We start from the raw sequence: 19,387 nt of genomic DNA, 5'->3' as shown, positions 1-19,387 counted from the left end.
GCGGGGAGGGAGGGAGGGAGGGGGGAGCAAGGAAGGGCACTCCCAAGACAGCTGTGGCAGCGGCTGCAGGCCTGGCAGAGCCCAGCCACCCGGGCAGCATTAGCCCCGCGCGCCCCCCCACGCGGCGCTAACCCGCCAGCCCCACCCGGGCAGCGTTAGCCCCGCCCGCCCCCCCCCCACGCAGCGCTCGCAGTTTGACCTGGAGCCACTGGGAGCTGAGGGCCCCCAGGGCCCCTTAGGACAGAGCCACACTTGGGGCTCACCCCCCAGCCCCAGAGAACAGCAGCTGGCACAGTGCCCACCTGCAGCCAGGGCCCCCCGACCCTGCAGACAGTGGGTCACAGCACCAGCTCCGAGGGGGCCAGGGAGCTGCCACCCCCCCTGCCTGGGCAGGTGGCGAGATGAGCTTTGCCTCAAGGAAACGCTGAGGCAGCCGTGGATTACTGCTGGCCCGGGGACGAGGGCTGCCTGGGCACAGCTAATCCATGTCCTGCTAGTCACAGCAGGAGTCCTCCTGCCAGGGGCCGGCCTGTGGGGGGGATACCAGGGCAGGATGGAGGGGCCCCAGCTCTCTGTCCCCCCCAGGGGGAGGCAGTGGCGCCCCAGCCCAGAGCACGGCCCTGGCAGGAGTTTGTTCCTGGGCTGCAGCGGGGATTCTCCGGGGCAGGTTCACCCGGTTCCCTGGTTCTGGCCCATGGCAGGGGCCGGGGGCTGCTCCTGGCAGTACTGCACTCAAGCGGGCTGGAAGGAGGAGCGGCCGCTGGGCCCAGAGGGCCAGGCAACGGCTGCTCACCACGGGGAGGGCCCCAAAAAGCAGGGCCCGGCCTCATGCCAGCACCTCTGCTAGAGGCGAGTTCCAGCATCTCCTGCCCCGCTGGGGAAGGCGCCCAGCTCCGACTGGCACCTCAGGGACTTGTGATGTGATTCATGCCACATCCTTGCACAGGGGGTAGTGATTTATGGCTCCTGAGCCAGTGGGGGAAGGGCAAGGGGCTTGGCAGACCCCAGTGCCCTCATGCTGAATGGCACCCAGGCCCGGCGGGTGGGTGTTAACCCTTTCGCAGCTGGGGAGGCGGAAGTCCTGCTCCGTGGGGCAGAGTGGTGCCCAGGGCTATGCCCAGGGGACGTCCGTGGGATGGAGGGGGGGGGTGCCTTGGGCAGCACTCACCTGGTTCCGGAACGTGCCCCAGGGGTCTGTAGGGCGCAGCCACTGCCCTGAAGAGAGGCGGGGACTGGGGAGGCGCCATTCCCCTCCTTACGGGGCAGCCCTGCCCATGGGGTGTTAGCGGCAGCACTGATGCCCCGAGGGCCAGGCAGGCACCAACCCCTCCCTGCTCGGCATGTTAAGGGCCAGGAGTGCTCAGGGCTGCAGTCACTAGCATTTCCGCCCACCCTGCCCTCGTTACCCAGGTTTGGGGCTGGGGCAAGCCCTGGGCCCTCTTGGGACCTGCCCCCAGGGCAAGCACAAGAGACGAGCGGGCGCTTTCTAGAAAAGGTTTAATGGCCCATCGCAATATATTAATTTATGATGCATATTTTCATAAAACAATTTAAAAAACCCACTTGATTGGAAGGAAAGGGGCAGGGGAGGGGTGGGTCTGGCCCAGGGGGTGGGGCCCGAGAGGGGCAGTGTCTAGTCATTTGGTTCCCCACGAGGGTGGGGGAGCCCCACAGCCGGGGGAGGGGAAGGGCTCAGCGCTCACGTCTCCACTCCCGGCTGCCACCCTTCCTGTGGTGGGGACAGGGCGCCCAGAGGAGGAGACTGGCTGGGGCAGGGCCCGGCTGGCCACCGCTCCCATGCCGGCGACGGGGGAGGGCAGGCGGGCAGCCCCCAGGCCTGCCACCCAGGTGGTTCCCCTATAGGGTGAGGAGCGTGCCGTCCTCCTGCAGACTGCCCCCGCGGCTGCCACTGGCACTGCCCAAAGAGTGCAGGGAGCTGGGCAGCGCCAGGCTCTGCTGGCAGCTCTTGTCCAGGAGGCCGCCGTTGGGGCAGCGGGCGGCGCCATCGCTCTCGATGACCAGGTCCCCCTCCTCGTCGCTCTCGCCCTCGGCCGTGCTGTAGTGGTTGAGGTAGTGGGAGGCGGGGCTGGGCGTGCTGTCCGTCGAGACGCCCGAGCTGCCCGAGGCCTTGCTGCTGCGGATGACGTTATTGCGCTGGTTGGCCGGCTTGACGGTGACGATGAGGTTGTGGCTGTTGGCCACCATCATGTCCGTCACCTGGTCCAGCGACTTGCCGGCCACGTCGATGCCGTTCACCTCCAGGATCTCGTCACTGACAGCCAGCAGCCCAGTGCTCTCGGCCAGCCCACCCTTCACCAGGCGGGAGATGAAGATGCCGGGCACCTTCTCGACGCCCTGGGGGGCCACACGCACGCTGATGCCGTCGCGGATGTAGAAGCCCAGCGGCTTGTCGGAGCCGTGCTTGTGCAGCCGGACGCGCCGGTGCGTCTCGGGCAGGATGTCCACATCGATGATGGAGGAGATCTGCCGGAAGTCCTGGGGCAGGCCGATCAGCAGCTGGGGCTTGGCCCGGTGGTGCGCTGGCCGCAGCAGCCCCTTCTTCTTCCGCTGCAGGGAGTTGGAGGTGAAGACGCTGGAGTCGGCTTCTGCTGCAGGGAGCAAGGAGAGCGCCCGGGTCAGACAGGAACCTGCCGGCCCCGGCCCCTCCTACCTCCTGGAGACAGCGCCCCAGCCAGGAGGGCCAGCCCCCTTGGGCGCCCTGGCCCCACAGCCAGCTGCCCCAATGCAGCAAGCAGCCCACTTCAGGATCTTGACCCAGAGCCCAGGATCACCCATGGCAGAGGCCCCTCCCTGCTTCGGCTTTGCACTCGTCTTCTTGGGTTGTTTTAATGACATGGAGCCCCTGGTATCCCAGCCCTGGGCTCCCCACTACTCTGCCGGTGCCCCTCACTCCCGACCCGCAGCCCCCTGCTAGCCCAGCCCTGGGCTCCCCACTACTCTGCCGGTGCCCCTCACTCCCGACCCGCAGCCCCCTGCTAGCCCAGCCCTGGGCTCCCCGCTACTCTGCCGGTGCCCCTCACTCCCGACCCGCAGCCCCCTGCTAGCCCAGCCCTGGGCTCCCCCCTACTCTGCCAGTGCCCCTCATTCCCGCCCTGCAGCCCCCTGCTCCCCCACAGGAGGGGTCAGCAGCTTGGCAGCAAGACTCCACGGTGCCATCTCCAGGCGGGGGGCTCCGCCACTGGGCTGAATTGGGGCAGGGGAGCCCTCTGGTCTCTGTCAACCACACCAGCCCCGCAGGGACCAGGCAGCTGCTTCTGCTCAGCCCTACAGCCAGTGTCCCAGCCCCCGCCCCTCCAGCTGGGATCCCCCCATCCCCCACAATAGCCCATAATCTCCACCCGCCATCCTACCTGGAAGAGCCCCTCCCCCACCAAACCCACCCAGCAAGAGCCCCTCTCCCTTCCCCTGCAGGCCTGGAGCCCTCTGATAAGAGCACAGCAACCATGGGGGGAGGGGAAGGACTGGGCTGGGCCCCGTCACTCTCTGGGATCTCAAGCCCTGCCCCCCCTTGGGATCCCAGCTCACTGGCCTGTGGGTGGTGACACCTCACTCCCTTCCCACTTGGTGCCCAGCCCCACACCATGGGGAGAGCCACCTGGCAGGGCTAGAGCTTGGGAATCCCCAGGACTGAGCTCTAGGTGCAGCCCCAGGGCCTCTCCCCAAGGCATCGCCACAGAGACACCTGCCTGGCGCATGGCTATCCCTGCCCCAGCTCCAGCGCCATGTGCCCCAGCAGCGCCCCCGGCTGGCTGCCAAGAGCATTGCGGGCCTGCTCAGCACAGTCCCATGGCACCAATCGCTCCTTCTGGGCACCAGACAGGGCTGGTGCTGCCCACACGAGCATCATGCCAGCCAGATGCAGAACCCAGGACTGGCCAGGGAGTGCCCAGGCTAGGGGTGACGGCCCCTTCCGGCAGGCCTGGAGAGGGGGCCACATCCTCTGACCCCCAGGGGTCAATGCATATGTCGAGCCGGGCAGGTGTCTGCCCCAAAGTGCCATGGCAACAGGGCTCCAGCCCTGCCCTGGGGCAGAGACTGCTCCTGGGCTGGCCACAGCCGGGCAGCCTCCCTCGGGCTGAAGAGAGGGCACCTGGGGGCGACGGGAGCAGGTTCCCCAGGCTGTGAAATGCTCTGAGCCTTTTGCGACACCCCCGCACCGTCCTGACAGCTCCCCAGGGCACTCGCGCGGTGCCAGGCCCGGCTGGTGTCACGCGGGCTCCGGGCTGTCATGGCAGCGGGGAGGGCAGTGCCATGGGAACGCTGCTATCAGGATTAGCTCCGCTAGACCCGGGGCCAAGCGGCCAGCGAGGGGCAGCTCCTCAGGTCTGCCCACTGCCGGGCTGGCACAGGCGCTCCTTGCCAGGGCCTGCCGAGCTACATGCGGCCCAGGGATGGGGCGAGGGGAGACAGCACCATACGAATGCTCTGCGTGGCCCGCCCCCAGGCTTCACCACCCCCACCAAACCCCTCCCTGCTTCTCCTCCCCTCCACAGCACACCCCATCTCCCCAGGTCCTCCCTCCCCACCCCGTCAGGATAGGCCAGCCCAGCCCAGCCCACCCACTGATGGGCACAGAGATGCCAGCCCCAGATATCTGCCATAGGCCCCCTTGGCTCACACTCTGGGATGCACCTCGCCCCTGGGCTCCAGCCCATCCCCTGCTCCCCTCCAACACCAGACTCCCTCTGCCCCACTGGCTTCTGCTGGGGCAGCCATCAGACCCCGTGCCTGAGAGAGGGAGGAGCCTGCATGCCCAGGCCGCTAGCCCCTCCCAATCCAGCTACCCTGCTGCCCCTTCTCGTGCCCTGCCCCCACAGAGGAGCCTGTGCCCATGGCCCCATGGAGTCTGCTGCCCAGTCACGCTCTGCACCCTCGGCTGCCAAAACCCAGGTTACGCCCTTCGTGCTGGCGGCCGAAGTCTTAAAGCCCCAAGCCGAGGCCCCCAGGCCGCGCTGAGTGCCAGCACGCCAGGCCAGGCCATGGCAGCTGGGAGACGCCAGGCCCGTGCAGGGCCTGCTCCCTGCTGCTGCCGCCATTGTCAGCCAGGCACAGAAGCAGGCAGCCTGCGGCTGAGGGTGTTACCGCGCCAAGCCTGGCCCCACCACCTCCTCCTCAAAACACCCCCTCTGCCTGCATGCCCCCCCCCCGCCCACATACACCCCCCCATCATTCCCCTCCCTCACACAGGAGCTGCTGGCTCCCCCCATCCTGGGTGGGGGTGTCTCCCTGGGGCAGCCCCAGTCCCCCTCCCCAGGCTGACTGGCAGAGCAAGGACACCTGCTGCCAGGGCTCAGGGGAGGAGGAGCTCAGGACGCTCTGCTCAGGGAGGACCTGGCATTGGCCGACTCACTGGCAGCAATTCCCCTCTCTTCCTGCAACAAGCCCAGCTCTGGGGTGCCATGCAGCCTCTGATCGGGGCCCACGCCAAGGACACCCTGCTCTGCCCCGGCCCACGGCTGTCCCTCCCTGCAGCCAGGCAGGTGCTGGCACAGCGGTGGGTGAGAGCAGCGGTGGGGCTGTACCCGCCAGTGCTGGGGGAGCAGAGGCGCTGGGCCAGGGGATTACATGGCATGTGCTGGGCTGGGATTAGAGGAATCTGAATAACTCGGCTTTAATCGTACTGTGAGTCATGCCCCTTGGAGTTAACCCTGGAGCTGCCAGCTCCCACAGACCAGGTCAGGGCACCTGCATGCCAGCTTGGCCTCTTCCCACTCGAGGAGAGGCCAGGGCTGGCTGGCATGCGGGAGCCAGTGGGCACATTCCCTAGCTCCACTGGTCGCTCCCCCATGCATGTCCCATGATGTTGGGGGTGCAGATGCTCAGGGCAGTACCATCCAGTGCTCTGAGGGCACCCATAGCAGAGATGGGGAGCCCACCCCGGGGGTGGATCACCAGAAGGGGCACATCTCTATGCCAGGCCAGGCAGACTGCCGGCTCTCGGCACTGTGGAGCAGCAGACATGCCCCCCAAGGCAGCTGACGCCAGCCGGGACAGCACGGGAGCTAACCAGAGACGCTGCCCCGAGCTGCCAGGGCTGGGACTGGCACCAGCTGGCTTGGGGTGCCGGGCAACTGCAATGCGGCTTGCGCTCCCATGACCATGAGATCAAGCCCAAGAGAAGCCAGGGAGAAATGGCTCCCAGCCCCCTCCCCCCACGGGCATAGAGGGGGGCCCATGGGACAGACAGCTTGCAGCCAGCCCTTGGCCCCAGCTGGCCACAGCTAGGGATAGGCCCCTGGCGCCTCCAGCCCAGTCCAGGCAGACACCCATCTGCGCCCAGCTTCCCCACGACTCCAGGTGCCCCAATCCCAGTGGCTGCCATTGAGCCCAGGAGGGCAGCCCACCCCACAGCTCATGACACACCGCAGTACCTGGCTGCTCCTTGGAGATGTCCCCTGCAGGGCTCCTCGCGACAGGCCCCGCCAGCCAGCAGGTTTCTTTCGCGAGCGCCGCGAAGCTTTGGGCGTGGCGTTTACAGACAGGTGAGGGGAGGCGAGAGCCTCGGCCAGGTTGGGAAGGGTCAGACCCTGGGGCCGTCCAGACCCAGCCTGTGAGCCCTGCTGGGGACTCCTCCCAGAGATGCCCGGCTGAGCAGCGACCGCCTCTCAGGGCACACGCCCGCCTGCAGGGCTGGTGGCTATAAATATCTCACCGTGCACACACCACGCTGTATTTTTAGCCCAGGAAATTCGGCAAGGCCTTTCCCAGCTATTTCTGTGAGTGATTCTCCGCCGTCTGAGTCACCGGTGGATGCGAGCAGCTCAGCACCATCTCCTCCGGGGCAGCTGCCTCTGCACACCTGGGGCAGGCCAACCCCACCGCAGAGCAAAGCAGGGCTGCCTGGCTGCCCCCGCTGACACAAGCCTGAGGAAGAGGCCGATGATGGAGCCAGAATCCACATGCTCAGAGCCAAGGCCATTTCTTATCAGGCTGCAAGCTCTTCCTTCTGCATTCCCCCCCTGCCCTGAGAACCCCCCTTGGGACTCACCATCCTCAGCAGCGGCCAGCTGAGGGCTCCCGGCCTACAAGGGGGAAGTGCGCAGGTGGCAGGGGGTCCCCACATCACAGAAGCCTTCCTTGGCCACACAGCGGGGGCTCTGCCCCCATCCCATCATTACTGCCCCAAACCTGAGCCCAGGGGCTGCTGCAGAGCAGTGCAAGCATCAGTGTGCAGCAGAAGCAGATGGCTGGGCCTGGGAACTGGAGCCAGGTTTCCAGCTCACTAGGGACGCACACCAACATGGGCGCCGCGCCCCCTGCTGTTTACAGGGGCAGTGCCCAGAGAAGTGTGGCCGAACGGGCAGAGCACAGGGCTGGGACTCAGGAGAGCTGGGCTCTGTTCCTGGCTCTGCCACTGGCCTGCTGGGTGAGCCTGGGAAAGTCACTGCCCCCTTGGTGCCTCAGTTTCCCCATGGGTGAGGGGACGATAGCCACACTGCCTCCTTCGCCATTGGAGAGTCCAAGCTGAGTGGGGGGCAGGGGGTGGAGAACAGGAGTGCTGGGGCTCCTGGTAATGCTGTCAGGGACCCGGTGGCTCCGACGCTCCCCAGAAGCCAAGCTGCTGGCCCAGCCCTTTGCTACCCGCCTCCATTCCCCACCTGCCTAGCTCCACCAGTGTACCTATGTCACACTTCAGGCAACACACAACATTCCCCCTTGGTGGGTCCAGCAGGGGCACCCGCCCCCGGCTCCTCGGCTGTCACCTTTCTTGGACAGAGACGCGCATCTCTCCACCCACTGACCAGGGTTTTTCCAGGCTGCACAGTTCTCTGCCTACACAGTGCTGTTCCCAGCAAGCCAGACTGTCTAAACAGGCCTTTGATCTCTCTCCCGACACCATGAACAGCTGTAAATTGCCCACAGTGACAAGTCACCATGCAGCCCTTTGTAAGCGAGCACGTTTATTCTGAAGGTGAAAGCACTAGAGAGAAAACAATAATTCTTACACACATCCTAAAAACTTACCTGCGGTCATGCAACAGTCTTATGGGGCCTCTGGAGGCCAAAGCCCCCAACCCTTCCCAGGAAGGATTGGGGGCCCCTTGTACAGAAGGTCCGGTCCGGCTGCTGGATCAGAAGTAGGCCCTGAGTCAGTTTAAACTCAGGCTATTGATCCAAAAGTCCTTTCTTTGTCTGTTGGCCTCCGGAGAATCCAGTCTGAAGCGGTGCACGTGAATCTCTCCAGATGGTGGTACCTCTGGAGGGCGGGGGGGGTGGGGGTTACAAGCCAAATGAATTTCCCTCATCACCCTGCACTGTTCTTAGTTCATGGGGTGAGCTGTGGCCACTCTCCCCCATGGAAATACAGGCAATCCCTGGCCCACCGTGATGATATGTAAACTTAATACAGTGAGATCTCCCAGTGATACTGCAGGAAATTGCCGTATCTGTCAGAGCGGTCTTCAGAATGGGGAACAAAGCGGACCCGGGGAGTTTTAGACCAGTCAGGCTAATTTTGATACCAGGAGAGATACTGGAACAAGTTAACAATCAGTCAGTTTGTAAGCACCCGAGGATAATAGGGTTACAAGGAAGAGCCAAGGTGGATTTATCAAAAACAACTCATGTCAAACCAAGCTAATTTCCTTCTTTGACCTCACTGGATGGGGGCAGCAGTAGATTTAATCTAACTCCATTTTAGTGAGGCTTTTGTCACAGTCCCACAAGACATTCTCGTAAGCAAGCTAGGCAAACGTGGTCTAGATGAAATTACTCTATGGTGGGTGCACAACTGGTTGAAAGGCCAGACTCAAAGAGTCGTTATTGATGGCTCGCTGTCAAACTGGGAGGGCGTATTGAGTGGGCTCCCGCGGGGGGTCTGTCCTACGTCCAGTGCTATTTAGTATTTTCCTTAATGACTCGGATAATGGAGCAGAGAGCATGCCTACAAAAACCAGCAGATGACACCAAGCTGGGAGGGATCACGTGCACTTTGGAGGACAGCGTTAGAATTCAAGACAACCTTGACAAATGGGAGAATTGGTCTGAAAGCAACAAGATGAAATTCAATAGAGACAAGTGCCATGTATTACACATAGGGAGGGAAAAATCTCCAATGCACCGATACAAAACGGGGAAGACCTGGCTAGGCGGCAGTACCGCTGGAAAGGATCTATGGCTCATAGCAGATTGATAACTGTATTCAGTTTGCAATGTGATGCAGTTGCAACAGGCTAATGTCATTCTGGGCTGCATTGGGCGCCACATTTCAGGAAGGCTGTGGACAAATTGGAAAGTCCAGAGGAGAGCAACAGAAATGATTAAAGGTCTAGAAAACATGACCTACGAGGGAAGATTTTAAAAAATTGGGTTTGGTTAGTCTGGAGAAGAGAAGACTGAGGGGGGACATGATAACAACCTTTTATGTGCTTGAAAATGGTTACAAGGAGGAGGGAGAAAAATTGTTCTCGTTAACCTCTGAGGACAGGACAAGAAGCAATGGGCTTAAATTGCAGCAAGGGAGGTTTAGGTTGGACATTAGGAAAAACTTCCTAACGGTCAGGGTGGTTAAGCACTGGAATAAATTGCCTAGGGAGGTTGTGGAATCTCCATCATTGGAGGTTTTTAAGAATAAGTTGGACAAACCCCTGTCAAGGTTGCTCTAGGTTCACTCGGCCCTGCCTCAGCGCAGGGGCAGGACTAGGTGACCTCTCGGGGTCCCTTCCAGCCCCACACTTCTGTGATTCTGTCTGCTGCAGTGACAGGAAGCCAGGAGAGCGCACAGCGGGTTCCTCCTCTGTGCAGCAGCTGCCCCTGCACGACTCCTTGGAGGGTTAAAGGAACAGATGGGACAGAAGCAGAGTCAGCTCCATGCCTGGGATAATGCAGGGACGTGCTGCCCTCAGTGACTGTGCACGTGTGTGTGTGTGGGAGGGGGGGCTGGAAGGGCAACCTCCAGGACTGTGGGTTCAGGAGGACCCAGCTCATCTCAGATCCCGGCAGAAATAAAACCCCAACTCCTTGGCTCATGGGAGCCCATGGTGCCGCCTCCCCACAGCGAGGAGCCATTGCCCAAGACAGCCAGAGCCTGCCCCTGGCCTCCTGGGGGAAAGCGCGTCCCGCCCAGCAATACCGCTTCCAACAGCATGCGCACAGGCCAGTTTACAGCCAGGCTGGCACCTGGGAGTGCGGAAGTACACAGCCCTCAGCAGCAGCCCTGGGCTTTGCAGAACACCACGCGTGTGATGGCATGTGTCACCCTGAGCAATACACACACCCCCCGCCCTCAGCCCAAGCCCCAGCCAGACCTAGGGCGCTGGCCCAGCTGAGCAGGAGGGGACCGGGGCGAGTGGAGAACTCTGAGTCTCACCCTCCCTGCCCTGGACTCCAACACGTCTCAGCAGGACCTCTCTCCAAGGGGTGCCAGGGAAGGTCTCCATGGCTGGTGCCCCACCCTGGCCCCACCCCTCGCTCAGAGCCCCACCACCCATCAGCCCCAAGAGTGTCAGAGACAGAACCCGAGGCTCCTTGCTGGGCAGGCTGGCAGGGCGGGGGATGAAGCTAGGCCTGCCCCTGCTGTGCAGTCTCTAGGCTGGGCCGTCCAGCACCTGGCCCTGGACGTACAGTCAGAAGCGTGAGGAATTTGGGATTCTCCCCACAATAAATCGCTCACTAGCTGCCAGCACAGCATCCCCTGTCCCCCCTCCCCATGAACGGAGCAGCACAGTGGGGGCGGAGAAGCACAGCCCTAGAAGGAAGCCCCCTCCCCCACCCCCCCAACACTTCCCTTTCCTACAGTTCAGCGCCCTCCAGCCCTTCGTTCCTGCACTAATTCCCAACAGTCGCTTCCCATCAGTGGCCTAGGCTCACACACAGAGTCCTCAGCATAAGTCAGACCAGGGGAGGGAAGGGGAGCGACCCCAGATGAAGCAGGTCTGGCTCCATCCCTCCCCAGCCTGCGCATCCCGGTTCGTTATCCTTCGCCTCTACGGCGCCTGCTCCCCCACCCCCGAAACGCAGCCCACCTGGGGTGGGACGCGACACAGCAGTGTGGACAGGGGAGTCCTGCACCCTACCGGAGCCGCCGGGGGGGTGGGGGGGAGGGGTGTCTCGGCAAGTAGGAGGCGGCGGGGAGGTGAGGGGTAGCTCAGTGGTTTGAGCATTGGCCTGCTAAACCCAGGGTTGTGAGGTGAATCCCTGAGGGGGCCATTTAGGGATCTGGGGCAAAAATGGGGGATCGGCCCTGCTTTGAGCAGGGGGTTGGACTAGATGACCCTCTGAGGTCCCTCCCAACCCTGATATTCTAGGATACCCAGGCTGGGATCCAGAACTCAGTGCAGGCTGCAATTTAAGGGCTGTGCTGTGGGTCTCCGAGCCTCTGTTTTAGGTCTCGTCCTGCCCCCAGGGAACTTGCTCAGGCCTGACGCCCCGCCCTCCCCCCCACACTCAGGCAGCCCCACGCTTACCCTGTCTCCTTCCAGCCACTGGCTGGGCCCCGGGGCTCTGTGGGATCACAGGCTGTGGGGGCCCTGCTGCAGTTTTGCACAGCGTCCCCCCCACAAGGGGCCTGAGGCTGGGGGGCCCTGCATGTCCATCCCATGCTCTGCTCACAGGACAGGCTGGCTTTGCCAAGGGAGGGCTGCATGACAGCTGGACTCTTCCTCCAGGCCTGGGCTGGAGACCAGCAGGTGGGACGGTTGCCGGAAAGCGGCACTGCTCTCCCCAAGCAGGTCAGAGCCAGACCCTTGGCAAGCCCCCCAGACTCAGTCCCCACTGTCAGGCCCCTCCTTTCATGCTAGCTCCCGGGAGGAAGTGGGAAAAGCCAAGGCAGAGGCAGGGCAGAGACAGCTTTGGGGTTAGGCGGTGGCTTCTGGCAGTGCCCCACCACCACTGTCCTGCCTGCCAGTGCTTCAGGATGGGCAGATACAGAGGAGAGGGGTGGTTACCCAAGGGCCCCTCCCGTCTGACCCCCCTGGGACTTGGGGGTCCCTCCGCCATCCCAGCCTCGGCAGAGGTGCCCCGGACTGGGAGGGCCCTAGAACCAGATCCTCCAGGACCTCTGGGGCGCTCCCAGAGCCCGGCTCTCCGATGTGAGGGCAGCACCCCCGTCCCAACCTTTGCTCAGGGGCGGGGGACGCACACACACAGACCCTGGGGCAGACCCAAGCCGGTCTCCTTTTCCCTGCCCAGGACGTTGTCCCTTGGGGGCCTGCCCTCCACCCAGCTAGTGCCAGAGCCTCAGCCCCCCATCTGCCAAGAGCATCACTAGTGGGGCCTAGGCATGAGCCCCTCTGGGAAGGGGGGCCCAGAGTCACCGGGCCCAGGGGATGCTGCCTTCATCTGGGCCAGCTTTAGCTCCCGCCCAGCCTGGAGGTGAACTGGATCCTGTTAAAACCCCACATCAGCAGCTCCCAGACATCTCGCCCCTCACTGGCCGGCAGCCTGCTTCAGGGACAGCCAGCCTAGAAACCCCACGGAGCAGTTTGTTTTTACCAGGGCATCCAGCCAGACTCCCCCACACCCCCCGCCCCACCTTTTATCTTGGCTGCTCAGAGCACCCGGCCGACGCAGCCAGCACCATGCAGGCAGACAGACCCCTGGGCCGTGCTCTAGACCTGGGCAGAGTCTCCCATGCCTTCCCGCTGGCTGCGCTCTCAGGGCTTTCCCAGAGCAGAGGGCTCAGCCCTCCTGGCTTCAGCTCGAGCGACAGTGCTGGCTAGGGGGCGGCAGCGTGGGGAGCAGGGCTTGGCAGCACCGTGCATGGCAGAGCTCCATGGCGGCAAGATGGTATCATCAGCCCACGGCCTGCTCCCAAGCCAGTGCTACAGACAGCAGCCGCCAGCCACTGGGTTTTAGGTCTGTTCACCCACAGACACAAACGCGTGACTATGTCATTTAAAACGAAGTCCCCACCCAGCTCCCGCTTGGTGCGGCTGGAAGCCTGGGCCTGGCTGTGCCTGCACTCCTGGGGAGTGGACGGCTGCTTTAGTGCCTAGAGCCCAGGGACCAGAGTTGGCAGCTCCTTGATCGGGGGAAAGTCACTGCCCCTCTCTGTGCCTCAGTTTCCCTGACCTGGAAAACAGGGCCAGCCTCACCTCACCCTCAAATCCAGGGTTTTGGATTGGCTTAGATGGCAGGGGGTAAAGAAGGGCCAAGGATTAGACATGGGCTCTGTCTTTTGTGCGTCCTGGGCTCTGATCCTGCAGCGATCTGCCAATAATTTTCCTCTCCCTCCATGGCTGGCAGTAAGCCCCCACCCAGAAACGTGCACACTGGGCAGAGGAGGATCAAACCCTTCTCAGCCACCCCACAGGGCAAACAGGCTGAGACCAGGGGCACTCCCCAGAGGGGTTAGGACCTGGCTCTCGATGAGTATTCAGGTCCGAGAGAGTGAACAGCTCAGGGCTGCGTGGAGACCTGAGAGGAGCAGGTGTCTCCTCCCTCCAGTTCGTGCTTTGAGAGCACCCATGCCAGAGGCAGACGAACAGGTGGCTTCGGGAGCCCTTTAGAATTTTTTTTTTTTTAAGACTATCAGGGTTGGAAGGGACCTCAGGAGGTCATCTAGTCCAACCCCCTGCTCAAAGCAGGGCCAATCTCTGAGTTGCCCCAGATCCCTAAATGGCCCCCTCAAGGATTGAACTCACAACCCTGGGTTTAGCAGGCCAATGCTCAAACCACTGAGCTATCCCTTCTCCCCCCCGTACATGACAGCAGGGGAATCCCCAGCCCTCCAGTTGGTTTGGGGCATCATTCTTACCAAGGGGCTTCACAGGGCACCAGCAAAGCACTCCATCGGCATCAGCAGGGATGATGTTTGGCAACTCACTAGGCAACACTTCCAGAGAGCGGCACTCCAACCAGTGCCGTGGCGCAGCCCTAAAGGGCCTGTGCTGCCCCTCAGAGCGAGCAGCCGCTACCACTACTGGCCACATGTGGTCTGTAAAGACTCACAGGCACATTAGCCAGAATCATGATGTTTGCCCAGGACTAAATCTAGTTTACACTCAGTCTCACAATCTGCTGACTAATCCTCCCTGCAGTGGTGATCGGATATGGCCACCTCCACTTCCTGTCCTAAACTGCTGGTACAATTAAGTACAGCTTGTTCCACCCCAGAGGAAGCTGCACTTCAGCAGCGACCGGTCACCCTAGCACCTGCATGCACGTGATCATTGGAAGCACTCAGAGATCCTTCCGCATGAAAGAAGTTATAGGCATGCAGCAGATTCCGAGAGGTTCACATGTATTTCAGTTTTTGTTCTTATGATCTGCATATATGGGTAATGAAAGTAGTTTCCCTACCCAGGGAACATTCACCCATCTCTGGGGTGGAACACCGCCACTGCTCAGCAGCACGCAGCATCACCGCACATCGTGACAAGAAGCGAAGAATGCTGGGAGGAGATAAATCACAGTCCCGGTGGCTTAGAGTTTCACCTGCCCTTTGTGGAAGAGAAGAGCTACTTTCCAGGAACAACGTGTTCTTTAATTGAATTCACCCTGCAGGGCAGCGGGGCTTTAAAGCTGCAGGATTTTAAGTCTCTGGTATTTCTTCTGTTGAAACTTAACTAGTTTCACCCATTCCACAGAGAACTCAGTCTGTCCTGCAATACACTGCAAGGGCAGTAATCTGTGGCCTCACACACCAGAACCATCTCTCCCAGCACACACAACCATTAAATAAGGCCCAGCGCAGGAGGGAGAGCACAGGCAGAACCCCTCAGACACTTTGCAGTTGGCCCGTTTGTTGGATGGGAATGATGCATCAATGCAGTTTGTGAGATGGGCGACAACTTCTGCATTTTGTTAATGATTCCTCCACGCCTCCCTGTCCTAGGCTGCTGGGCCCTGCTCGAGTCCTGGGAGAGAGCCATGGCTTAAGGAACTCTCACAAGCTGCTATGAAAAGCCTCTAGGATTTTGGTATTGCTACCTTATAAAGCTCCAAGATAAACAGGCTCTGCTCCAGCTCCTATGGAGCCAGGCTGGGTGGGCAAAGCCAGCTCCAGGGCTGCAGACATAGTGACAGCCCTTGCTTTCAATGGGAAGAGAAAGCAACTTCAGCTTGCAAAGCCCCTGAGCCTGCCAACGGGGCTGGGTTGACAGCCAGGCCTCAGAGGTCAGTGCAGTTCCAGGACCAGCACTAGGGGACACAGCTGCACTCACTAGGGAGAGTGCTACATACTGCATTCTTAATAGGTCCCAGACAAACTTTCCCTAGAGCCACGCTTTCAGCAATGCTGGGATAGGTTTAAGGAATAAACCGATTCCTCGAGCATCCAGAGGATTCTCTTTCTTCGACTATAACGATCTGATAACAGGTCAGATCACAGCAGGCTCTCCCATCCCCAAATGCAAGATAAGGAAAAGGCACAGCCAGACCCCCCACCCCAAAATCACTTCTCCCATCTAGGACATTATGATAGGCAGAGCAGCTGCACGGTTAAAGTCCACCCAGCCACCCCTCCCACTGGGCCACAAGTCACCATCAAAGCAAAAGAACCACCAGAGCTAACAGTTCCCATCAGAGCCAGGGTATAAAATTCACTGGTTGATCACACGTGCCAGCTGGCTCCGCTCTCCTGTGCGGCAAGAGGTCCCGACACTGGTTGTGTACCGGAGCCTGTAACACGCAGCTGAAGGGGCTGGGCACCAACATACTGCAGAGTTATCACAAAACACAGGCTGCTGCTGGTCTGATGTTTCACGCTCTGGAATAGCAGGTCAACGCAATCCACGCCTCACTTTCCCCTTGGAGGAAGCTCTCAGTCAGGTAAGGAACCCGAGGCCAACGTGGGCAGCCGACAGCGTCCTGCGCTGGCCCCACTGGCCCAGACTTACCCCTCTTCTGGATGATGATCCTGAGCAGCGGGCTAGCGGAGGAGAGAGCTTTGTGGTAGTTATCGTCATTGTTGATGGGCAGCAAGTCCCCGTGAACGTCCGTGTACCCCAACAACACATCCACGCAGGGGATCTGATGGACCGTCTGGATCAGCTGGTAGAACTCCTGGAAGCCGCCCACGCTGGAGCGCTTCACGGCAAAGCGGCGGAACTCGGCGTCAAACTGGGGGCAGAGAAGAGGGGTCAGGGCCAGAGACCAGCGTAGGAGCCAGGGGGCTCAGCCTCAGCTCTGCCCCATGATTGGCTTCACGTCCAGCCCATAGGGGATCAGTCAGGGGCTCTCACCAGCCGAGATGGCCAGCGCTTGGTGTCTGCCTGAGGTCGGACTACACATCGCCCACTGGGTCCCCCACACCGACTCCTTCCCCAGGAGCCATGAGCTTCACCCCAGCACCCTCACCCCTCCAGGGGGCTCCTTCCCACCCCACACTGACTGACTCGCTGCTGCAGCGGGGCACCCTCTGGCCCATATGGGGTCCAGAGCCCAAGGATCTGCCTGGACCTAGCGTGTGGGCTGAGGAGTCAGACCCATGGGACGAGAGGTGCCACTGGGAATGCCAGGTGGCACCGCAGGTCAGAGGGAAGCTCCGAGGTGCAAGGAGGCCTGAACAGGGTCACGCAGCCAAGTCGCGCCCGAAGCGTTGCCTCCGCACTCGGCCAGTTCTAGCCACCGTGTGTTCACCATTGCAGGGGGCTATGGAAAGCCCCTTGCCCAGCATTACTTTGCAAGGCAGAGATAGCAGACCTGGGTCACCTATAACTCGGCTGCCACACAGGAAGGGACGCAAAAGCCTCCTCTGCGTCCCCTCGCTCCCCGGTAAGCCAAGCTTCATGAGACCCAGTAGCCAGCGCTCCACTTCCACCGCGGGGTTTACAGAGGCCCCCCCTTACCAACTGTAAGCCTGACACATGCAAGCAGCAGGGCAAGGCACGCCGGTGCCAGGAGGCAATTCCACAGTCACGTTTCCAGGAGGAGCTGCTGCCTACTAGAGTCTCTGAGTGGAAAGGTTAAAATCCATCCGGGGAGACGACTGTCAGGAGAGCCAAGCCCCCGGGTGTCCCCTCCGTCCCACGCCTCCTCCAGCGAAGCCCCGGGCCAGAGGCAACAATAAAAAGTCTACCCAGCAACTTCAGCCGCGACGGCGTGACGACTGGGCAGACCGGCACCGGGGACACTCAGAGCGGTGGCACTCAGCCCGGGCTGGCAGAATAAACGGTTAATCGGGGGGTGCAAGAGAACTTCCCTGTCCTAGGCCGCAGGGGAGGCTGCATATCCAGCCCCTCATCTCTCCTCAGACAACCCAGGCACTTGGTCCAGCAACCGCCCTCATTCCTGCTCCCCTCAGAAAAACCAGCCACCCCACAGGAGACCAAGAGAAGCGGATGACACGCCAGGTGCGGTGCTGCAGGCGCCAGCCAGACTCCAGCGGGCACAGATGCCAGAGGAGAAGCCGGGTGGATGCCGGGGGCGCCCAGCCGGGAACCTGCTTCTCTCCCCCCCGGCCAGAGACGGAAAGTTTCCGGCCCGCACACGCCGAGCAGATCGGCCGGTCCCTCCACCAGCTCCACAGGCGCGGGCCCTTCCCCGCGCAGCCCACGGGCGTCCCGGGGACCGACGCTGGAGCTGTCGCCCGGCAAGGCGGCAGCGCGGTTCCGTTGCATCGTTGCATAACCTGCCGGCTATTGCGAGGGCTTCGCGCTGCACAGGGCAGCCGAGCCAGCCCCCTGCCTCCCCCGGGAGGGACACGGGCTCGGGCGATCCAGCCCCTGCACTGAAGGGCGACTGGAGCCCCAGGCTGCAGCCCCGTGCCCGGAATAACCCGCCGGACCCCGCGCCCGCCGGAGCGGTGGATGCGCGGGCTGACTGTCCTGCCCCGGCTGCAGCCGCGGGCCGCGCGGGACCCCCCGCAACAGGGACCCGGGGCCCCCCGGGGCCGGAGGCTGCACGCGCCGCCCCCGAGGCTGCGGGGCGGGGCGGGACGTGCCGGGCGGCGCCGCTGGCAGAGGCTCACCTTGCTCTTGACCTCGATGACGGGCTCCGGGCTCCGCGCCGGGGTGCGATGGTGCTTGGCCATGCTGGGCCGAGCTGGGCCGGGCCGAGCCCGGCTGCTCCTCCCGCCCCGCCGCCTGCCCGCCCCGCACTGGCTGCGGCTCCTGCGGCCACGGGGGGGTTGTCACCGGCCATGACGTCATCCCGAGCAGGTTAGGGGCCGCCACGGGATTGGTGGAGGCCGGGCCCGGGGGCGGGCTCAGAACGTCCCCTGCGTCTGGATGGAAGATTGCTGACAACGTCGCCTAGGTAACTGGGGCGGGAGCGCTCCAAGGTGTAGCATCAGGATCTGAAGGGCGGGCGGGGGCAGGAGAGTGTCGGGGGGGCGGTGCTCCGGGGGGCGCAGGGGAGGAGCGTGGCCGTGCCCCGGGGGGCGCAGGGGAGGAGCGTGTCTGGGGGGGCCGTGCCCCGGGGGGCCCAGGGGAGGAGCGTGTCGGGGGGGCCGTGCCCCGGGGGGCGCAGGGGAGGAGCGTGTCTGGGGGAGCCGTGCCCCGGGGGGCCGAGGGGAGGAGCGTGTCGGGGGGGCCGTGCCCCGGGGGGCCGAGGGGAGGAGCGTGTCTGGGGGGGGGCCGTGCCCCGGGGGGCCGAGGGGAGGAGCGTGTCTGGGGGGGGGGGCCTGCCCCGGGGAGCGCAGGAGCAGGAGCGTGTCTGGGGGGCGGTGCTCCGGGGGGCGCAGGGGAGGAGCGTGGCCGGGGGGGGGGGCCGTGCCCCGGGGGGCGCAGGGGCAGGAGCGTGTCTGGGGGGGGGGGCCGTGCCCCGGGGGGCCGAGGGGAGGAGCGTGGCCGGGGGGGGGCCGTGCCCCGGGGGGCGCAGGGGAGGAGCGTGTCTGGGGGGACCGTGCCCCGGGGGGCCGAGGGGAGGAGCGTGGCCGGGGGGGCCGTGCCCCGGGGGGCGCAGGGGCAGGAGCGTGTCGGGGGGGCGGCCGTACCCCGGGGGCCTAGGGGAGGAGCGTGTCCGGGGGGGGGCCGTGCCCCGGGGGGCGCAGGGGAGGAGCGTGTCCGGGGGGGGGCCGTGCCCCGGGGGGCCTAGGGAAGGAGAGTGTCGGGGGGGGGGCCGTGCCCCGGGGGGCCGAGGGGAGGAGCGTGTCCGGGGGGCGCAGGGGAGGAGCGTGTCCGCGGGGGCCGTGCCCCGGGGGGCGCAGGGGAGGAGCGTGTCTGGGGGGGGGGGGGGCCGTGCCCCGGGGGGCCCAGGGGAGGAGCGTGTCCGGGGGGGCCGTGCCCCGGGGGGCGCAGGGGCAGGAGCGTGTCTGGGGGGGGGGGGCCGTGCCCCGGTGGGCCGAGGGGAGGAGCGTGGCCGGGGGGGCCGTGCCCCGGGGGGCTCAGGGGAGGAGCGTGTCGGGGGGGGGGCCGTGCCCCGGGGGGCCTAGGGGAGGAGAGTGTGGGGGGGGCCGTGCCCCGGGGGGCCGAGGGGAGGAGAGTGTCGGGGGGGGGGCCGTGCCCCGGGGGGCCGAGGGGAGGAGAGTGTCGGGGGGGGGGGG

The 19,387-nt window shown here is 63.6% G+C and overlaps 1 protein-coding gene and 1 long non-coding RNA gene across 3 annotated transcripts; both read right to left on the bottom strand.

Annotated features, from left to right (window-relative positions):
• Positions 1 to 1,480: 1,480 nt before the first annotated feature.
• Positions 1,481 to 18,038, bottom strand: PARD6A (par-6 family cell polarity regulator alpha). Of its 2 annotated transcripts, none has more exons than XM_037877936.2 (3): positions 17,873 to 18,038; positions 15,801 to 16,023; positions 1,481 to 2,609 (listed from the first exon to the last, which is right to left on the bottom strand). In XM_037877936.2, exons 1-3 carry the CDS (start codon positions 17,933 to 17,935, stop codon positions 1,858 to 1,860), a joined length of 1,038 nt encoding a protein of 345 aa, XP_037733864.1. In that variant the 5' UTR covers positions 17,936 to 18,038; the 3' UTR covers positions 1,481 to 1,857. The 2 variants fall into 2 exon arrangements, with proteins under 2 accessions (XP_037733864.1, XP_037733865.1); XM_037877937.2 differs by having other exon boundaries at positions 1,481 to 2,606; positions 17,873 to 18,035.
• LOC122462591 lies at positions 5,706 to 15,794 on the bottom strand. The gene is made up of 3 exons (XR_006285258.1): positions 11,852 to 15,794; positions 6,014 to 6,023; positions 5,706 to 5,717 (listed from the first exon to the last, which is right to left on the bottom strand). It is a non-coding gene; the product is annotated as an uncharacterized LOC122462591 (long non-coding RNA).
• Positions 18,039 to 19,387: the final 1,349 nt, after the last annotated feature.

Source organism: Chelonia mydas, chromosome 12, assembly GCF_015237465.2.
Source record: "Chelonia mydas isolate rCheMyd1 chromosome 12, rCheMyd1.pri.v2, whole genome shotgun sequence".
In the NCBI taxonomy this organism is placed as follows: domain Eukaryota; kingdom Metazoa; phylum Chordata; order Testudines; family Cheloniidae; genus Chelonia; species Chelonia mydas.
This window is presented reverse-complemented; position numbering and strand designations above follow the sequence as displayed.

Coding starts and splice junctions, on each gene's coding strand:
- PARD6A (XM_037877936.2), bottom strand. CDS start 17,935: ATGGCCAAGCACCATCGCACCCCGGCGCGGAGCCCGGAGCCCGTCATC. Junction 16,024..17,872: donor TCATCGAGGTCAAGAGCAAG/GTGAGCCTCTGC, acceptor CTCTGCCCCCAG/TTTGACGCCGAGTTCCGCCG. Junction 2,610..15,800: donor GATCATCATCCAGAAGAGGG/GTAAGTCTGGGC, acceptor TGCTCCCTGCAG/CAGAAGCCGACTCCAGCGTC.